Source organism: Manacus candei, unplaced genomic scaffold (genome assembly GCF_025592945.1).
Source record: "Manacus candei isolate 608988 ecotype Guabito, Panama unplaced genomic scaffold, ASM2559294v1 h1tg000008l, whole genome shotgun sequence".
In the NCBI taxonomy this organism is placed as follows: domain Eukaryota; kingdom Metazoa; phylum Chordata; class Aves; order Passeriformes; family Pipridae; genus Manacus; species Manacus candei.
In genome coordinates this window covers 10,025,516-10,047,629 of record NW_026138056.1, presented here as the reverse complement: position 1 = coordinate 10,047,629, position 22,114 = coordinate 10,025,516, and the positions used below count along the sequence as shown (strand labels likewise).

At 36.6% G+C, this 22,114-nt stretch overlaps 1 protein-coding gene across 6 annotated transcripts in view; it reads left to right on the top strand.

The window, feature by feature from the left end:
• ROCK1 (Rho associated coiled-coil containing protein kinase 1) overlaps nt 1–22,114 on the top strand; it is an 88,500-nt gene that overhangs the window by 61,090 nt on the left and 5,296 nt on the right. For 3 of the 6 annotated variants that reach the window (XM_051774784.1, XM_051774791.1, XM_051774775.1), the window contains exons 22-32: nt 91–185; nt 1,444–1,609; nt 3,063–3,156; nt 5,784–5,872; nt 6,203–6,391; nt 6,879–7,044; nt 14,031–14,101; nt 17,965–18,053; nt 19,166–19,244; nt 19,362–19,623; nt 20,383–20,590. In XM_051774784.1, the coding sequence (XP_051630744.1) occupies nt 91–185; nt 1,444–1,609; nt 3,063–3,156; nt 5,784–5,872; nt 6,203–6,391; nt 6,879–7,044; nt 14,031–14,101; nt 17,965–18,053; nt 19,166–19,244; nt 19,362–19,623; nt 20,383–20,590 (1,508 nt within the window). The other 3 variants (XR_007901369.1, XR_007901391.1, XM_051774801.1) reach the window with 3 other exon arrangements.

Sequence of the window (22,114 nt, the reverse complement as noted above, 5' to 3'; positions counted from 1 at the left end):
GACAGATTCAAACTAAATAGTCTGAAAACAAAGGAAATTTTCAGTATGGAATTTGAATAATGATTCTCTTTTTTGTGCTTTCTTTTACAGACACTTTACAAAACTCAGGTTAAGGAACTGAAAGAGGAAATTGATGAAAAGAATAAAGAAACGCAAAGAAAAATGCAGGAGTTGCAAAATGAAAAGTATATTTATTGTGTTTCTCAAATACACATAAGTTTTTCTGTGTAGTATCATCTCACTCATGAAGATTTTGATTCAGATTTAAGATGTTTTAATTCCTTCAGGAAAAGACAGGTCTTAAAAGTGTTCCATAACATCTTGTAAGATGGCAAATACATAGGATGTTACCTATGCTGGCTCACAAAGCCAGATATGATTATTCATATTTACTTTGGACACTGTAGTGTTTGGAAGAAGAAAGATGACTTCTCTGAGAATTCAGTAACATGCAAAAATTTGAAAAAAAATTACAATTTGTGGTAATCATCTCACTTATGTAACAGCTTTTTTTATTTGATTACATTATCCTGATAATCCTGGTATATTCCTATACTCAATAAAATAATTTGAGAAAAGTTAATGAAGAGTCTTTGAATTCAAAATTTAGTATACTAGTACTATATTCTAAGCTAACAAATAAGAAAAGTTTTTTAAGCTTGCTTTTCCGATATCTTAATTAATATGTTTATCCTGAAGGAGACTGTAGCCTTATGCATGAAGTAGTTTCTTTCTTCTAAAGTCCAAGTCTCTTGTTCTACTTGAGCATCAGCATTGCAAAACCAGAATCTGAAGGGCGGAAGTTATGTACAGTGTTCATGGTGCATTTTGGTGGGCTAAAAAAGGAAGAAAGAAAGGATACTGTGCTAATAAATATGATGTAGGAGAAAAATGCATCAGTATGCAAAGTTGTTCAAGAGTAGTATCTAACTTAAAAAGAAAAAAAAAAATAGGGAGGGCAGAAGAGATAGGTGAGACTTCTTTTATTCTTCTTGTTGTTTTTTTTTCTTACTTATTTTTATAGACTCTTTACATTCTGTTCCCTCACTGTTCTCTACAATCTTTTGTTCATCATAAACATTTCTCACTTGGATACTACTGTGGGAATTGTGATAATGGGAGAATGTGGGTTAAGTACATTTTGATGGACTACTCTTTACATGTAATTTAATTTTATTTTTGATTCCTCAAAGACATGAGAATTTAGCTTGGTGTTTCATGGATGATTGAAATTTTAATGAAATCATAATAAGTCTGCTGCTGTCACTTGTGTAGACCATCAAAAGATACAAGTGTACAGAGCATGATTTTGTAGGTCTTACTTTTCTTAAGAAACTAAGATAGTGACAGTTAGCTGAGCGGTATAATTTAGGTCTGATAGTCTTCCTGAAAGTTTACGATGTTTTGCGTAGGAGAATGAAATCCTGATGTCTTTTTTTACAGAGAAACGCTCACTACCCAGTTGGATTTAGCTGAAACCAAAGCTGAGTCAGAGCGGTTGGCACGAGCACTCCTTGAAGAACAGTACTTTGAATTGAGTCAGGAAAGCAAAAAAGCAGCATCAAGACACAGGCAAGAGTTGACTGATATGGACAGCATCATAAGAAGGGTAAACTAACTGTTATTAATGCCTATATATATCTCTTTCAGCTGGAAACATAAATTCATGGTTTGAATTTATAAAATCTTATTGTGGTCTTAAGTGATAAGTCAAGTATCTTAAGTTTTGGGCTCACTTGGAACCTAATACATTTAAGTTTCATCATGTGGACTCCCAAAGGAACATAGACTTGATTAATCTGAGGTGAAGCCAAAAGGAAAATCAAGTGAATGTCTCTAATTCAGTTATTAGGCTTTTGTACTTGCTTCCTGTCATTATTTAAATCTTGTAGATTTGTAGAGCAGTGTATTAGAGACTCCTACTGCAAAGTAACTTAGTTTTTAAAATAACCCACTTGAGAGTCTTGAGTAACCCCCAAACTGTAATTTTTGAAGGTATTTTATACCATAACTTTTGAGTGTTAGTGATCGATAAATGTGTTTAACTGAAGAGTCTCAAACAGCAAGCCGTATGTAGCATAGTCATTTTATCATTATTGTTTTTTCCCATTTAACGTCAGCTATGCACATTTTCTTAAGAATCCTGGGGGTGTAAAACTCTAGACATAACTAGGCTCAGTTTCTCAACTGCCATGGGTATTCCATCTCTGTGTAAAGATATTGGAACTAGTGTTTGTTTCATGTGTTTTCTTTTTTAAGCTTGAAATCTCCAGAATGCCACCATTTCTTAAGAAGCATTTAGATGATTATCTCTGTGGCATCAAAGTAATACCTTCTTGCCAATATGTTTGTTGGTTTCAAATATTCTGATAATTTTTTCAGACAGCTTGATACACAATCATTTGTATAGGCTTCAAACAAAACCTTTTTCAGGAATAAAGTTATGTCTAGTTTTTAATATGTATTTGTTAGGTGATCTTGGCTGTGGGAGCTAACATATTCACATATCTGAAGAGTCATGGGTTTCCTTTCCAGATTTTTTTTATCAACCTATGTGTGTATTTATCTACATATGCTTTGACATAGACCAAAATTAGTTTTATTTTTCTCCTGATTTATACCTGTTTTTCATTATTTATGACAATTATTTAGTAGTAAATGCCTTGTGTCTACTGTAGCCTTTAATGCTGGAGTTGTAGCATCTGTTAGCTGCTTTTCTGTCTGGATTCAAGGGATCAGGTCTCTAGGTACTACTTCTTCCAAAGTACCACAAATTGCCACATTCAATAACTGACAATCTAACTTGAGTTTTTAATTATATATTACAGTGTTGTCAGTTCTGCAAAGATCATTTAAAAAAAAATTATCTGAGACAGGTGTATTTTGAGCCTTCTGGTAAATCAAGACAGCACAGAAGAATAGTTTAAAAATTCACATAGGCAGGAATGTGTTTGAAGTAAGTGGTTGGTATAGATCTAAGGGTAGTTAAAATTATACTGTTATAAATATTTTTAGGATTTATGGCAAGTTCTTTATTTTAAAATGTGTTTGTTTTCATATAGCTGGAAGAAACCAATAATACATTAACCAAAGATGTTGATTTGATAACAAAGGAAAACACAGAGATCAGTGAAAAATTTAAGAAACAGGAGGAAGGTATGTCATTTATGGAGTTTTAATTCATCTGTTTTGAAACACAAATGAATTTGAAAATATATCTTATATGTAAATTGCACCATTTTTAAAAGGGTACAAAGGAACTACTGACCTGTCTGCCTCGGCTCTGTGCCTGGAAAAATCATGGAACAGATCCTCCTAGAAGCTCTGCTAAGGCACATGGAGGAGAGGGAGGTGATGGAGTGACTCCATCAGTGGACAAGGGAAGGGCTACAGATGTCATTTACTGGACTTCTGTAAAGCCTTTGACATGGTCCCCTGCAATATCCCTCATTTTAAATTGGAGAGATGTGAATTTGGTGGATGGACTGTTTGGTGGATGAGGAATTGGCTGGATTGTCTCATCCAGAGAGTAGGGGTCAATGGCTCAGTGTCCCATTGGACATCAGTGACAAGTGGTGTCCCTCAGGGATCTGTGCTGGGACTAGTACTATTCAGTATCTTCATCCATGGCACAGACAGTGGGATCGAGTGCACCCTTAGCAAGCTGAGTGATGCTGAGCCTGGGATGCCATCCAGAGAGACCTAGACAAGCTTGAGAAGTGGACCTGTGGGAATCTCATGAGTTCAACAGAGCCAAATGCAAAGTCCTGCACCTGGGTCAGGACAACCCCCAGAATCGATACAGGCTGAGGGATGAAGGGATGAAGAGCTGCCCTGCTGAGAAGGACTTGGGGGTGCTGGTGGGTGAGGAGTTGGACATGAGCCAGCAATGTGTGCTCACAACCCAGAAGGACAACTGAACTGCATTGTGGGCAGCATCAGAAGTGTGGTCAGCAGGCTGGGGGAGGTGATTCTGCCCCTCTCCTCCATTCTCATGGGACCCCACCTGGAGTACTGCATCCAGCTCTGGGGTCCCCACCAAAGGAAGGACATGGACCTGTTGGAACGAGTCCACAGGAGGGCCACAAAGATGATAAGAGGAATAGAGCACCTTTTCTGTGAGGAAAGCTGAGAGTTGGGCTTATTCAGCCTGGAGAAGAGAAGGCTCTAGGGAGAATTTATAGCAGCCTTTCAGTGCTTAAAGGGACTTATAAGAAAGATGGGGACAAACTTTTTAGCAGGGCTTGTAGCAATAGGACAAGGGATAATGGTTTTAAACTAAAATAGAGTAGATTCAGACTAGATATAAGGAAGTTTTTTACAGTGAGGGTAGTGAAACACTGGAACAGGTTGCCCAAAGAGGTAGTGGATGTCCCATCCCTGGAAACCATCAAGTTCAGGCTGGACAAGCCTCAGAGCAGCTTGATCTAGATGAAAATACCCCTACTTATTGCCAAAGGATTGGACTAGATGACCTTTAAGGTCCCTTCCAACCTAAACCATTCTATGTTTCTAAATTATCACTCTGTACTATATTGTTTCCATTTTCATGTACTGTCTTTATTGTTGAAAATAATTAAAACCTCAGCTGTACCAGGTAGGAAAAAGTGAGTTTCTGCTCATACTACCTTTCTCACTTTTTAAAACAATTCAGTGCTAAGTTCCTGATGGCATAAGCAGGAATGCCTGTCCACTACAGCTCATCCATATATTGTCTGTCTAACCTCCTTCTTCCAGCCTTGCCCTTGTGTGCATAAAGTTATTAAGGTAAAGTATTTTCCGCATTTCATATTGCACACAATGTATTTATTAAAATGTTTGTGTCTATCTCCAGTATTTACAGTAAAGCTGTATCAGTATTTCAATTTCCTTAAGATCTCACTTTGACACGGAATCTAAGTTGTGATGTTATGGGCATTCTATTTATATGCATTCTGACTGTATGGGAAGGTACTTTTTGCTCCCATGGTTTTTCGTTTGAGCAAATTGGAATGCGTGCTTTAATATCTGAAGACTAAAAGAGTAAAGGCCTTATTGGTTCTGTTGCCAGTGTCTTTGCAAACAGTATGTAGGCAGGAAGGCATACTAAAATATTTTCCCTTAGTTCTACATTTCCATAGTAGCAGGAATTGGGTGAGCAAGCATTTTCAGTATTTTTAAGTTTGTTACTTTTGAGTACTTAAAAATCGTTCTTTAACTTTGTAGTTTTGGTGGGAAATTCTTATCAGTGAACTGCATACTTATAGATACTTTGGAAACAAATCAGCAGACTGGAGTTGTGATAGAAAGATTGGTAGAATTGAGTAAATGGTGTGTGAGAGGGGGTGGGGGTATGTAAGAGAATCATTCCTTGTTTAAAGAAAGCCTTCTTCCCCATGCTCTCTTCATGGCTGATTTGAGAATCTGTACTAAATATGAGTCCAGTCGTATCAGTCTTATTCTGTGTGGGTACTGAAGCAATTTTTGGTACTGCAGAGACCCTTTTGATAGTGCAAACATGAAGGAAGTGGAACAACTAACTTAATCATCATCAGGAAATAAAAATACATATGTTGGCTTTAGTGTTTCATCTTGGTACCTTTCTGGTATATCCTTCGAGTGATTTTCTATCATTATAGTAGCATTAAACTGGTAACCTTTATCTTTGCAAACTGTATTTTACTCAATAAGGGACACAATGGGAAAAGGGAGGGATAAAAAGAAGATGCAATGGTAGAAGCAATTAAGTTTAGAAATATTTATCTTGTCCTAAAATGTCTCAAAGTTGAATATTATTTTAACAGATTACAAAATGAAAAAAGAGGAGGAAATCAATAATATTAGAATGCATTATGAGAAGAGCATAAACAATGAAAGAACTTTGAAGACACAGGTATAACTTTTTATGCAATTTAATAGCAACGATTACTTTGCATAACAGAAATATTTTAGGTTTATTGCTTTTGTGAACTCACTGTTGGTTCCTTCGAAATTAAGTTTATATTAACCATGATGTACAATATGCATTGTTGATATTTACAGTTCAAAGAATAAGTTTTGATGTTGTGTACTGTTCAGTATTACTTTGGTCATGAGTAAGGGCCATTTATGTTGATGAAGGGTTTTTATTAGTTGAATCCTGTAACTAGAGGAACTAAGAAGTTTTGTATGAAACATGCTAGCATATATCATTTTTTTCACTGGTTCTCCTTTTTCTTAACAGGCTGTCAACAAACTGGCTGAGATAATGAATCGGAAAGATTTTAAAATAGACAGGAAAAAAGCTAACATGCAAGATTTGAGGAAGAAAGAGAAGGAAAACCGAAAGCTGCAGTTAGAACTTAATCAAGAAAAAGAGAAATTCAATCAGATGGTAGTGAAATACCAAAAGGAGCTCAATGAAATGCAAGCGGTAAAATAATCTAAATTTTTTTTGTCCCGTTGTGGAATTGTCTCTGCAGGAAAGATGTTTTAGGCTACAGAATTTTAGTGAGGCAGAGAACTTGATAAGTGCTGGTTCTCATTCATTTCCCCTTTCTAAATTCTTAACTGTGGAAGTTACTGATATGTTACAAAGGCTAAAAACCTGAATACTGTTCAGCATACTAAACTGATAGCAAACTACCAGTTCATTTTGCTGATAGATGGTCTCCTTTTCCTAACAAATGGTAATTTAATAGATGAATAGATGAATCTAGAATAGACTGTTTTATGCTTGAATACATTGCTGGATCTTTGATATTTAAGTTTTTTCCTTCCAAGGCTAAACAAAAACTTCTACTATAATAGTTTATGTCAATACTATCAAAACTATCTAGATATCTGAAAAAAATAGTAATGAGGTTTGTGTTCAGAATACTTTGGTATCCCACTAACTGTGCACGTGTATATAAATACAGCAACTAGCAGAAGAATCTACGTACAGGAATGAGCTCCAGATGCAGCTGGATAGTAAAGAGAGTGACATAGAACAACTACGAAGGAAAATTGTGGATCTCCAGCAAGGAATGGATTCTACCAGTGTTGCTAGTCTCCCGACAGATGAAACGGATGGAAATGTTTCAGGTAAGAGAAAAACATATTGAACTACTTGATCTTGTGCATGCACATAGTTTTGGAAGGTATTCTTTCGAACAAGTTACTGCCTTTTAAAATCTTCTGTCTGTCTTTCTCTGTATCACATCTCTGCTGCCTTTCTTTGTTCATTTTTTTTTATTTCTATAGCTTAGCTGCTTATATTTAATCTTAATTTATTCTCACATCACATTTTCTACTGTATTGCTTAGCATTAGCATAATTTATATCCACTTTTTGGAAAGAGTATCTTTACATTTGCTGTTTCTTGAATACAGCGAATGCAATGGGCAGTGTTCAGTGAGCAGAATACAGGGCCAGCATTTCCTCAACATAGTGATTGTATTTTATATCTTGAATGCAAACTTGCCTTGGTCTTGTCTGTTCTTACTCACAGTCATGTAGACCGCTGTGACAAGTGGCAATAATTGCTGATGTGAAAAATAATTGTAGGAATTTCCATTTATGGTTTTATGATACTCTGATTTAGCAGGTTAAACTAAGAACAGATAATACAGTGTAGCCAGCCATTTCTATGTGGTGTCAGTTCCAGGCACTATACTTTGAGACCCACTGTTACATGGGTTAGTGATGTACCTCTCCCCTTCCCCAGTGTTTAAAAAGTGTAATCAGTTTGTACTTTAACATGATCCTCTTCTGTATCTCTTGATACAGAAAAAGAAAATGCTTAGAGGCAATAAGCCATGTTTGACAATTTCCATATGTCAGAGTTAGGTTTATTATTTTTTTTATATGGGTAAGTATTTTTAGAATTCATTGTGAACATCTTAATAAATAAACTTGTCGTACGTGCTTAAAGATTTATGGCCTTATTTCTATTGTTGAAAAATATTTTTAAACATACAAAACCAGAATACTATTTTGTGTACTTTAAGACTTCAGTGGATGAGTAGTCAGATAAAAGTAAATAGAATCATTTTAGGTGTGTCTTTTACTGTTAATGTACTTCATGCTGCTCAAATTGCCACATTCTAGAATTTTTCCAGGGGTCTTAGAGTGATTCAAATTTCAGGTAGGTCATGAGTGTTCATATATGTTTTTGTGTAGTTATTCCTTTCTGTGTCTGTTTTTGTGTCCTGTCTTCCCCTAGTGTATTTTTAGATTTTTATTTTTAGTTAGTATTTTAATGAATTTCATTCTAGAATAGATTTTCGTTCAGATAATGATAGTAATTTTCTTCACAACTTCCATTCTGTTCAAGAAGCCTTTTGCACTCTTCAGTCTGATCTGTAAAAGCCTCAGGCAATTGCCATCTTGTAAAGAGTATGTCTGGTTTTTGTCTTTTGAAAACATCTTCTAGACCAAACTTCCACTGAGTTCTTAGATCTATTAGATTGGTTAAGGAACATTATTTTTCCTTAGCTAGGAAACTAGGAGTTCCTGCTAGGAACTCCCTCTGGTATTTCTGAACTATCAGTACTTCTCAGGAGTTTTTCTTTTAGATACTCATTTGCAGTGTATTCCATTTAATGGAGGTAAAAAAGAAATCAGAGGGGTTCTTTTCTCCCCTCAAGTTACTATTTGGAATCAAACCTTGTGTTTTTAAGTGTCTCCTAATTGAAGAACACTGTCGTTTGTAATTTTTAATTGAAAATTTCTGAATTCTTGTAAATTGAGAGGTTTAGGGGTTTTTTTCTACAACAAAACAGACCTGATTTATTCTGCATAAAAAAGTAGTTTTGAACTTCATCACTTTCCTTTTCAGCCATTTTCAGTTAATGTCTGTTATGTATTACACGGAGAACACAAATGCATCCTTCTGGGCATAGATACCTTCCCTGTTTTCTTCTTAGTGGTGGTAGTGTGTCAGTATGACCCCATTGTGTCTCAGATCTTGGAAAGACAAGGAAAAGAGCTCTTTCTTTGTCTGCCTAATTAAGGAAGGTTATTTTCAGTTTTACCTCTGGAGATGTGTAATCAGACTTCTGGCGGCATGACCTGTCGCTTCAATTTTGAGGCAGAAATTTCAGTCTGTGCAAGAGCTTTTCAAGTCAGCTGTTCATTGTTAATTAGGACATCACAATTAGTAGAAGTTCTTTTGGTGTTCTTTAGTGAGGGGTTTGTTTCTATACTCATGACCCCTCAAACTATTTCTTTTTTACTAGCCTTTCATTTCTCGTCTTCTCTTTTTTGCCCTTTTCTCTACGCATGCCTCTGATTTTTACTGCAGTTGTGCTGCTGGTGTTACTGTGTGATACAGGTAGGAAGTCTAATACATATTATTAGGACTCCTCTAGGTCGTGTTCCTACATGCTGCTTGTTTTTTTGGTTTGGCTTGGTTTTGGTGGTTTTTGGGTTTTTTTGAGTGAGTTGATCAGGATCTGAATAAGAAGCAGTTTAGTAATTAAAGGAGATGAAGTGACATTAGGACAGTCAAATTTCACACGCTTGTCAAAGAGCCGAGCAGAGCACAGAAAAGGAGTACAGTAGTGTTATAAGGACAAAAACCAGCCAGATTTTGAAGTAGAAATAGCCCGTGCCACAGAAAGAGGACATTATCCAGTGCACAGTTATTTTCCTGCAAATCAAGTAATTAGTCTTCAAAACAGAAGGTGACATATCACAGTGGTTCATTTGCTACAATTTAGTTGTATGACATTGATTGTCTTCAACTATGTGCTAAGTTCCCATCACTTCCATAGCCCAAATATAGGCATTCCTTCAGAGCACCTTGAACAGCATCTTGTTTAAGAGCTGGATGTGATGAGCAGTCAATAGGATTCTCTGCCTGTTGCACCAGTTCTTAAAGCAAAGACATTCCTAAAAAAAATATAAAGCAAATAAATTGTCAAATTTCAAAATAAGTAATTATAGTATGATTTATTCAGTTTCCTGTCACAGCAAAAACATCACCAGGGGAAAAAAATGAAGACACAAAATAATGTGAACATGTATAAAAGAATGATTCCATAGTCTCAATTCTGGCAGTGGGCAGGCAGTCTCTGGTTTAATAGAAGAAAAAAATTGGTATGAAATGGTGTAATAGTAAAGTTGTTGGAATTCCAGAGAGACCCTGGTTCTTTGGCATTTTCTGCTGTCCTGCATGGCAGAGAGGTTCGTGTCTTGTCTAATTGGGGAGTTTAGGTTACCAGCCACCAGAGAGGCTACAAAAGTAGAATTCACAATTTATGGGAAGAGGCTCTTGTAAACTTTTGGGGTCAGAAAGATTTGAATAAACTCAAGGTAATACTAAAATGAATTTTTAATACTCAGAAAATTTTAAGGAAAAAATTCTCTATTTAGAGGTAGATACAGAGAAATCACATGGTAACACACCTTTTACAGCCGCATTTCACTTGGAGGTGGTTTCTGTCTGTCATTGAGCTAAATACCCCTCAAGTTCTGGTAGCTCCCAGGGCAGTTTATGCTCTCCTAAGGTAGGGATTGGCCCCTTTAGACCATCCAGGCTGTTCTCAGGCTTTTGCTTACTTAGGTGGAAAAATCACAACATGGAGGAAGGTTTTCCTTGTATTCAGTTCTAGGCATGTTTAGTAACTCTCACTCCTGATTATTGATTCAGATAGCAGCTCATATCTCAGCTGATATCTCCAGTGTTAGCAGTCCTTGCTGAAACAGCTGAGAGATTTGCTTTTTAATGGTGCCTTTGGAATGCCTCTTCCTCCTGGCTGGACTTAGGAAGTCTTAATACTTGCATGATTGTAAACAGAATTCTTCTTTGTCAAGACAGAACATAATCAGGAACTTAAGTTTTTTTTTCTCCTAGCTGTTATAGGGCACTTAACCTGTTGTGAATTGCTTCTTTTCATCTGATTGGCAAGATAATTTGAGCAATTGAGCTGACCTACAGGTTTAACTGCAGCACATAATATTTTACAGCATGTGTTATAAACCATGTTTTGTGCAAAGATAGGAGGGAATAATAAACACGGAGCATTTAAGCCAACAGTTTTATTGCAGTATGGACTCAGCTAGGACTTTCTGAAGTACCTGCAAGTAGCTGTCACCTGAATAAACTTCAAGGCAAGATCCAGTTGGCAGTCCTTGGTGAGATACACATGAAATTATAGTAAGACAGTCTGAGGAAGGAAATAATCAAGTGGGAAGAGTGGACTGGAAAGAATTAGCAAGGTAGTATCTCCATGTTTTTGTTAACTGTGGAAGAGTCTTGAGGAGTAGGAATTCTAAAGCATTGGAAAGAGGTGCTCTGCCACTTGTGAAAGAGCCTGTGCTACTTAGCTCCAGAACAACAAAACATCTCGTAAATCAGTACAGCCATGGTAGTCTTGTCTGTAAGACTTGGTTTATTGAAGTCTTACAGTTAGAACTCACTGTTATCATACTGAATCCCTATGAATCCTGGCAGTATGAATACTAACCATGAAGATGTTTAGAATAAAAATCTCAATTTAAAATATATTCAGAGATAACTATAAGATCTGTAGCCTTTATGAAATTCTTTCTTCATATCCTATTCAGATCCAGCTAGCCGTAAGATATTTTTGAGGCCTAAGCCATCAGATATTTTTGAGGCCTATCGTAGATTTTCTGGACGGCAAATAAAGTATCAATTCTGTGATTCTTTCCAAAATACAGGGACATTTTAAGGCAATAGTTTTGAGGCTATTTTTAAAGACAGGGATGGAAGAATCTTTTTCATAGTCTAGATAGCCCATATTTTCTTAATTACTTAATCAGAACACTCATAAATATTATTCTTCTGGATCAAATATTTGTGAAATGGCCAGATGAGCATTTGCAGTTGTGCTAGCTAACTTGTCGAGGGAAATTAAAATGCACTATAAATATTACTTGGAAGAAACCTTTGTGGCAAGGTTGGAACGAAAGAGCTCATCTACCCTTTTAAGAGTACATTTGGTTCCAGACGAATGTTAGCTTTGTTGAAAAGGAGTGTGTTCAGAAACTTATTTCCAACTGCAAGATGTTATTCACAGCTCAGAAATCATCTCTCATTCAAACAGAATTTGCTCACTAAAATAGATTTGTAGTAGACAGAAAAGAATGTCAACTGATTCATTTGAAATACCTCATTCACTTCCTACTTCTTTTGAAATTGTTTTCAGAATGTGCCGAAATAGAAGTGAACTTAGAACAACTCCTGCTCATACTGTCCCTATAAGCATCTTTTAAAATGTATTATTATTGGATCTTTCCAGATTTTCATATGCTGCAATTTATACAGATGCATACATATTCTCTTTGAACAACAGTCATCCTTCCTGTGTTCCTTCTGAACTGCAGTCATCCACAATATGTTCTTTATTAGCAATTAATCCCTTTATTTTGCAAGGGAGGAGTTGAGTTTTAGGGTCTTTCTGTAATTTCTAAAAATGGAAGACTCTTCTCCTGGTGTAAGAATCAAGGTGTTCAAAACAAGGTAAGCATTGTCGGTGATGCCTGTAGACGTGAAGGAAATAGGTTTCCTTTTCCACAGCTACTGTATCAAGAAGAGGGGAGGGGTTGAGGGCAAAACCTCCAAACCCCATTTTTCTTATGGAGATAGGAGAGGCAGGGAAGTGCAGATTTCCTTCATTTTTCTGGGATATTCTCTTACTGAAATGAATTCTACTGTCATGGCTTTCTTCTGATTGATTTCAGTAGTTCAGTGGTCCCACAGTATTTTGAGGCTATTCTGTGTGGAGGAATGTTAGGAAATGATTCTGTATTTCTAAGTGCAGTCATCTTCTAAATATTGTAATGCTGTAAGGCTAATATGGGAAAGTCTTTTTCATGCCTGACTTTAATACCTTGCTAGGCTGTCAGTCTCACTGTAATTTTACAGAGCAAAGCATATGGACAATAACTTAGATATTTGGGTGTATTTGTGGAGCTTGCTGCAATATACCTCACAGAGTTATTCCTGAAGGTTAAAAGGGACCAGTAGCTCCTTCTTACATAAGTATTTGTGGAGAATAGTTCAGAAAACTTTAACTTAATGTTTTAGAAGTTTTCAGTGCTGCCAGTTAAGTTTATTATGAAGAATACATACATTGGCTATTGGCTCTGTTTCTGTTTTCTGACACTTTTTTTTCAAATCACATTTTTACAATAATTTAAAAAAAATTCTCAATTGTGAAATAGATTTATGGACTGAAATTTTGATTACTTCATTCTAACATTTCCAAAATTGTGGGACTTTACTGTGTCATTTCAGGTTAATGGAATAACGATAGCTTCTCACTATCATTGTCTGGTTTCATAATTTTAAAGTTTAGAAACTACTGTTAGTTAGCTGGAAGGATTTTTTAAATCTACCATTCACATTAGGCGGAATGTCAATTTTCTTGTGGCCCTTCTTTGTATCATTGCTAAATTATTTCAGTAGTTTTGTAGTGGGAACACACATTATTACATTGCTCTTTGGAGAATTTTTCACTGAAAATTTGAATAAAATGCTTGTCTCTTATTCTTTGTATCTAGTTGATTCTTCCTGCATTCCTTATTTAATTATCTCCTATGCTTATCTTCTGTGAGTAATGGGGACACCCTTGTAGCTTTGCCTGCTCTTGTGCTCTCTCTCCCTTTTTTGTTTCCCGTGGAAAATATGGATCTGATTTGTTTTACTTCCTGCATCTTCCTGCTGATTATTTTCATATAGCCCCTCTGAATGTTAAATTATGTTTATATTGAAAAATCTCTTAATTTAAACTGTAACATATTTTCAAAGCAAAGTGTTTCCTGCCTGGCTCTTTGCAAACTATTTACATACAATGTTAGATGTTGGCATCAAGGAGAACAGCTTTACTTTTATTGTGCAGTAACTGTGTAATCAGATGTTGGCTTGTGATAAAGCATGAATTAAATGCTTATATCTTCATTTTATTTAGCTGTGCTTTTTATTCTGCTTTGCTGAATAGGTAATTGCCTATTACTGCATGTGGTACATCTTCCTTTCTCATAATAGTTTGCTTTTGTGTTATCCTGCTTTATTGTTATAAATACGTGAAATTATTAAATATGCATTTTTTAAAAACCAGAATCAAGACTTGAAGGTTGGCTTTCAGTACCAAACAAAGGAAATATAAAGCGGCATGGCTGGAAGAAACAGGTACAAATGTCTTTTTTTTTTTTTTCCTTCCTCAATTGGAAAAGTTTTTAGGCATGCCCTGAATTGGTTTTACTACTCATATTTAAGAACCAAACAAAATAATTAAGAGTAACTTAGTGTGTATAAAAAAAGGAAACAAGAAAATTCAAGTTCAGTTTGAAATCTTTAGTAATGACTTTGTGCAAAAAAGGAAACAAGAAAATTCAAGTTCAGTTTGAAATCTTTAGTAATGACTTTGTGCAAATTTAACAACAGGTGGGTGAGGAAATGCTTTACAATGGGCATTTTGGAATCATTAAAAATCTCATTTCTTCTTTGAGTAAGCTTCTTTATAATCCTGTTACTAAAAAAGAAGCTCCATGTGCAACTTGACAGGAGAGAGTAGGGAATACTACACCTAAATGTTCTGAAGGTCATGGAAGACCTTCACACACAGACATCACACTATAACTTGCCACACATGATTTCCAAGGACTTTTTTATCTTCCTTACCTTTAAAATGGCCAGTGTCTCTTGAAAAGAACTGGTTTACTTTCAGAAACTGGATCTCTTTGCTGGAATTCCCAATCCAAACAAAACAGTACTCTTTTGCCTCTGCAGAGGTTATGATCTGCTTCTTTGAAATGTCAGATGTTGAAATTGAGATGCTTAGAACTAGTTTCTGATTATCTTTTCTGTCTTTTCAGTTCCCCTCTGTGAACATTCTTTGGTATAATTAAATGCCTAAGTGAACATGGTCACCAGAATTCTGTAAATTTTACAAGCAATTTGTACAGAGTAGTTTGTTTCCCTACATCTTCTTAAATTCAAAGATCACTGTTGGGAATGATTCAGTTTATTCATGACACTTTCAAAGTAACTTTCTGCTTCCCGCTAAAAGGTCTTTCTCAAATGCTCCTGTTTACATTCACATTCTACAAGTGTTAGAAGTGGTTCCTACAAAATTTAAGGGAGAAGGAATTAATTCCTGTCAAAGAAGCACTTAAGTGTTTGCATTGGACCTTTAGCTGCTGAACTACTTCTTTCAAGTATTCCTGTTTTCGCTTGGCTAACATGGCCTTCTTTATACAATCTACTACGTATTTTAAGTTCCAGACCAGACTATTTTTAGTCAATATCAGACTGCATTGATTTGTCTGTAAGTTAAACCCACCACCTATTATGGCTTGCAGAGAGTGAGTGTTAAGTTCTGCCTTATTTCAGCTAATGGATGCTTAAGGTATTCTCCCAGCCCCTCAGATGAGAGGCAATGTGCCATTTTGAAAATGCTTGGTTACCACAGTTTGGAATCTGGGGTTTCTTATAGATACCTCAAATTCCGTTCTCTCTCTGTTTCACTTTGTCTCCTTATTAGCAGAAGTGAGGGAAATCTAGAGGATGAGGTTAGAATGTTCTTGATGCCATATTTGATTCAAATGCCAGTAGCATTTGAATGTTCTTCAGGTGTCTCACGAAACACACCTGTTTGTAAATCTATTCCACAACTTGTTCTGTTTGATAGCTAAGGCTGCTTGACTCCTCTTGTTCCTGAATTGATTTTCTGGGTTGCTGTCAGACTTTTGGCAGTGTCCACAAGCAAAAGTGACTGTGCCTAGGCACAAATCATGTAGCTTTGTTCTGTTCTGGATTATTTAAAATACTGCATCATTTTCCTGTCAGAATACCTCCAGCAGCCTTTTATGGTTGTTTTTTAGAAGTGGAGATTATTCTTGCATCCTCTGATGATTGAAATGTTAAAACTCCTGATAAATGCAGCTTCTCCAGTGAAAGACTATATCTGAGCTTCTTTGGGCATGGCCAGTGTAGGCATATTTACTTCCCTCAAGATATTTTATGCAGTTACTCCATTCATACTTTCCTAGTTCGAGTAATACTTACACTTTGAAGGAATTTGAGCTACAGATGGATGCTTCTGTCATGAGTCATACTGATAAGATTCCTTAAACTAGCTGAGGCTCAAATCAGTGACGCTCAGTAGCGAGGAGCCATGCTGATTTACATGTGTGTCCTGTTGGCTGAACTGTACTGCAGCTGAAACAAGCTGGTGTGGAGTCAGCCTCCTCAGGTGCTTCTGTTCCAAATTCTCCTGCAATTTCAGTTTTGGGCTTGGTGGGAGGTATGCAGCCTCAAATATAAGCATGCCCAGATCAACTTAAATGGAAAGCAAAATTGCATTAGCAACCCCATTGCAATTGGGTTGATGCTGGAGTTGTTACAACTTGAGCTGCTGCATTTCTGACTCAAATATCAGTAGCACTGATGTTTTTGCCCCGTGCCCTCTGAGTCATTTAGCTTAAGTTAGAAAAGGGTGAGTGTGGAAAACTTATTTGAGAATAAACACTTGAGTTATACCTCAAGCTAACGCTAAAATGTGTTAGCCATGCTTTTATCTGGAGCTTCGTTTTATCCCGAGTGGAGGTGATAAAATATCCTTCCCAAACCACTGTAGAACAGAACTACTGTCAGAAGATTTTTTTTTATATGTTCACAACAGGATATCAAGGCTGTTGTACATAACTTTTCTTTTGTGAGGTTAAATTGTTCTTTAACCAAGAATTGTATATAATGTGATAACTGAATTCCCTTGCAGTCAGAATTTGCATCTGTGATAGTTGTCATCTTAAGGCCTTGGTCTTGTCTGTGAAAGGCAGAAATGCACACTTCAAAAACAAAAAAAAGCATTAGCTTTCTTTTGAAGTAGATAAAGGAATTGAAGCAGTCTTTTTGTTCAGTGGGAAAAATCACTAGAGGCTCACACTATTACAACTTAGTACCTACTCAAGTTGATCAGGCTTTCCATTAAAGAATTGTGACTAAAGGGCTGAAAGCTCTTTCAATTGGGGCCAAAACACCCTCTTTGGCTTTTTAAGATGCATTTCAGTAATTGAGATTTACAGCTGTAGCACACAGCTCACGCAACACATTTCTAAAATGCTATTCTATAAATTTGTTAAGGTAACTTTCATATTCAGGTTTTGAGGTCAGCCTAAAGTCCTGTGTAATGAGGAGGTTGAAACCTCCTCTTGTAGAAGGAGTAAACACTATTAATTTAAATTGTCATTATCTTCGTTGTGCAGAAACTCATTCAGTTCCCTACCAGTAACTAGAATTCAAGATGAACTGTTGGTGTATTCACTCTCATGGTTTTCTGTCCTTTCCCCTGCTTCTGGGTCATATTATACATGGAGTTCAATATAGACAGAGCAGTCAGTTTGCCTCTTTTTAGTCCTCTTTAGTACCTCATACCATTTAGTTGTTTCTAAAACATTTGAAACTGCAGGGGAGGGAACTGCCACTGCCACTGCTGTCACTGAGCTTATGCTTGTGGACAGTTTCAGCTGTCATTCCTAGATTTGGAAAGTATACCAGACCTCTGTTTCTGCTGATTCATTTTGTCTCTTTATTTCACCAGTTCATTAAATTGAAAGTGTAGGAAATAGTTAGCTGGCGCTGTGAGAATCTCTTCTAAACTACCAGTAGTTTGATGCAGGTCTGTAGAACTACAGAAGTCATTTATGACTTTACCATCAAATGATAGATTTTGCACTGTATCACTCTGTGATACATAATTTTCATGGTAACATGCCAGTAGCAATTGAAATTTGTGAGTTTGTGTGCAGATGGACTTCCAGAATTGTGACAAGCATTTTATGGTGCTTCAGTGAAAATACACAGTCGCTGCAGCTGTAGCATTGCCCAGCTGTCTGTAGTGTATCTGCCTGCATGAATATTTAAATATGTCTTGATATTAGTTTAAAAAATTTCCTTTACTCAGGCTTTACATGTGTGTGTAGGAGAACATTAGGATAAATGTTGCTTTTTAAAATGCAATTTTAACTTCTCTTTATCCTTTCTTTCCACAGTATGTTGTGGTGAGCAGTAAAAAGATACTGTTCTACAATGATGAAAAAGACAAGGACCAGTCTAATCCGTCTATGGTACTAGATATAGAGTAAGTAAAGTTACTGGTAGTTTTGGATGCAAATTGGGAAAAGAGCCTTGTGTGTGAGATAACTGATAACAAATCTAAAAGCTTGAAATCAAAATTCCATAAATAATTTTTAATTTCCCGAACTAGTTGGAAAATGTCTATCTGTATTTCAGCATGCTGTTAACAGAAGATACTGCTTTCTCTTTGTTCTGCTATTGCTAAAAGTTAGAGAAAAGAGAAAGTATCATTGCTCATCTAGTTCAAAGCATTTCTAACTTTTCCAGATGGTTTCTGTTTAAAGTGATAAAATAAATTAATTGTGATCCCTTTACATTTGTTGTACATGAGGAAAATTGTGTCAAATATCACTGAAGCCCATCACTGATACATGACTGTGATGTTTGAACAGCTGATGGACATTATAGGACCTTATAGAGTAGTAATTGAAAAAAGGTTTTAGAATTCATGAATAGGTCTGTAAGTGACTAACAAATACAGTGGTCTGGAAGGAATCTCAAACTCAGGAAGTGCTTAAGCTGCCAATTGCCTATAACCAGGAAAAGAGTTATTTTCTCTTATTCTCTTTTCATAAACATCTGTTACGGCTACTGTTGAAAACAGGATGTTGGGATAGATGGACTTGACTGAGTATAAGATGATGTCTGTTCCAATTTTAATAGCATTTTCGACAGCTGGTGCCCCAGATTTCCTTTTGTGATGTTTTAGCATTGATTGTTTATCAACTCATAACAATTTAGTAAAAAAACTAGTTAGTAGTATTCTATGGTTACTTCCATACAGGTTTATCACTAGGCTATTCTAGCAATAATGTTAGGCTTCCTAGTGTTCTGAGGAGGAATTTGAAAGCCTTTTTCATGCGCAAATTTGCCATGATGGATCTTGAGCTCGTTGTAAGGTAACCCTCTTTCCATGCTACAGAATATTTTGATCTTTCTTGGTTAGACAAGATCTATATGGTTTATGAATTAATTCCTACAATCATATTGCAGCCTTGAAGTAGGTTGTATTGCTTGCATAAGCAAAATTTCCAAGAACTTCAAAGCAGTTTGATAACTGTTTTAAAACATATGTAGCCTTTTAGCATTCTCTGATTTATGTTTCTTCTAATTTAGTAAGCTGTTTCATGTCCGGCCTGTAACTCAAGGAGATGTATATAGAGCTGAAACTGAAGAAATTCCTAAAATATTCCAGGTAAAAAGAAGTTTATTCTCATGTCTGTTTAATTCTCTTGGAAGTTTGGCAGCTTCTTTGAAAAGGGTATAAAAGTACATAGTGCTTCAACAATAACACAGCAGCATTCTTTTTCAGATTCTCTATGCTAATGAGGGGGAATGCAGGAAGGATTTGGAGGTAGAACCAGTACAGCCGGCAGAGAAGACAAATTTTCTAAATCACAAGGGCCATGAATTTATTCCCACATTATACCACTTTCCAGCCAACTGTGAGGCCTGTGCCAAACCTCTTTGGCATGTCTTCAAACCCCCTGCTGCCCTAGAATGTCGAAGATGCCATGTGAAGTGCCACAGAGACCACTTGGATAAAAAGGAGGAATTAATTGCACCATGCAAGGGTATACTCATGTTTTTTTCTGTTCTGTATTCTCTTCATGGTTTAGCCACACCTGTTAAACTATTGGAGGCAAATAAAAGCACTTTAGTTTAAAACTAAACCTAAAATTAGAGTTTTATCATTTTAAATGTGGAAGATTAAAACAATAGGCTGTTACACTGCTTATGAACAGGCAGCTGTGGCAGTCCTCTGTAGCCTTTCATGGTGTAACTGATGGGGCTCTGCTGAGAGCCCTGAGAGCAAAAGGTTCCCTGAAGGTTTGTGCCCAAGTACTGGGCAGCTCCCTGGTTCCCAAATCATTCTCTCTGTACTTATACCTGGCCCACTTTAGGGACAGTTGCAGTGGCTGCATCACCAAGCTCTGCTAAGATCTTACAGAGTGGTTCTTCAGCCACCTCACAGATTGGAGTAAAGGTTTCTTCTCCGTGCTCCTGTGAAGTGGAGCATTCAGGGTGCGTACTCTGGAACTTGGCCATAAGGCATCCATACAACTTTTCAGCTTATTAAGACTGCAATTGGTGTAAGTTTTCTCATTTCTTGGATATTAATGGTAGACTCAAGAATCTTAATGCAGAGTGATAAATATTGAAGAACGTTATATTCATAATCTCCCCTGCTGTTTGTTATCTTTCAAAAATATATAAATAAATCCAATACAAGTATGGATATTTGTTCTTTCCAGTGGCACAGTTAGTATGTCATAATTCTGATTTTGATAACAAGTCCTGATTTTCACTGAATCATTTTCCTCCTTTTACAGTGAGTTACGATGTAACTTCAGCAAGAGATATGCTATTATTGGCATCCTGTCAAGATGAACAGAAGAAGTGGGTGACTCATTTAGTAAAGAAGATCCCTAAGACACCACCATCTACTTTTGTTCGTGCTTCTCCTAGAACTATGTCTACAAGATCCTCAGCAAATCAGTCATTCCGAAAAGTTGTTAAAAATACTTCTGGGAAAACCAGGTGAGAAATAAACTACAAGAACTAAGTATCTTTTTGATTAAAAAAGTGTCTGTGTATAAATCCTATTTAATGCGAAGTTATGAAATAATTCCACAGTTATGACTGTTGAACTGCTGATCTAAATCTCTGCTCAAATCCCAAAGGAAAGAGCAGACGGAATTCTCTTGCTATCATGGTAAATTTGTCGGTTCTTCGCATTTGGAAAGGTAGCGTAGAGTTGGTACCTGGCCTGCCAATACATGCAAGGGAGCTGGTTGCATTTTGTCCTGTTTGAAGGCAAGACTCAGCAAATATGTCAGCAACAGCATTTAACTGCAAGGAGTATCCATGTAGTCATCTCGTCCATGGATTGACTCATAGAGCCTGTGTAAGCTAAAAGTCTTCTGCAGATGGGGGTGAAGTGAAAAACTTTATAGATTCTCAGTCTGTTGTTAGGACATTTCTTTTGTTGGAAGGCTGCTTAGGTATTGGTTCCATTCTTTCTCCCTGCTTACTCATTCCCTGTCTTCTATTTCAGCAGTTGTTTTTGTAAGCTGTTTGTGACCCTGTGCATTAGCTGGGGCAAGATGTAAAATATGTTTTCTTAATGTTAGGTTACTGTAAGCTGATTTCAACCTGCCTTACCTTCCTCCTATAGTATGTGTGTCCCTTTCTCCCCAGCTAACTGATTGAATTGACAGTGTAAATGGAAACTAGTGTCTCAGTAGGGAAAGTCTTCCTAGATTGGCAGGGCTACCAAACATTCCTTGCACGAAAAAACCCTGAACTTTTGCATGTAAAGAGACACTGGGTGTATCATGAAACATCCTCCTGCAGAGGACCATATTTTATATGGTATTTCCAGTCAATATAATTTACTACCAGATTTACATTTAAATTTTGCTGTCTATTCTCAGCTTTATTTGCCTCAAGACCCATTAAAAACAGTCTGTAGTGTCTGAAATAGTATCCCTGATTTTACTGAAAAGTTTGTAAGCGGAAAGATACAAAGGGTGCTGATTTTCTTGTCCCTAAGACTTATGTCCTAAAACATAAGCAGTCACAGAATCATAGAGTGGTTTGGGTTGGAAGGGACCTTTTAAAGATCACCTAGTTCCAGTCCCCTTGCCATGGGGAAGGACACCTTCCACTAGATCAGCTCCATCTAATGTGGCCTTGAACGTTCCCAGGGATCATAGTTTTGAGATAGTAATATATTCAGTGAAGGTCCTCAAGATAAATTTCATTCAAGAAAATTACTTTAGGCCTCAAATACAAAGCTGTCAATATAAAAATCAGTAATGTTGCAGGCAGTTTGGTATTAGAGATGATAATCAATGCAACAGCGTGAGGAGACCAACATAAAAAGAAATCTGTGAGCAGCATGTTGTCTTAAGAACATGTAGCTGTGCCAGAGCCTTTGGGGGAGAAGTCATATTCACAAACACTGAACAAAGTCTCAGTTCACAAGTTACAGTTCAAGTGGTAGGAACACAACAGAACCACGATGTAATTTTACATTTTTCAACACTGGCACTTAATCAA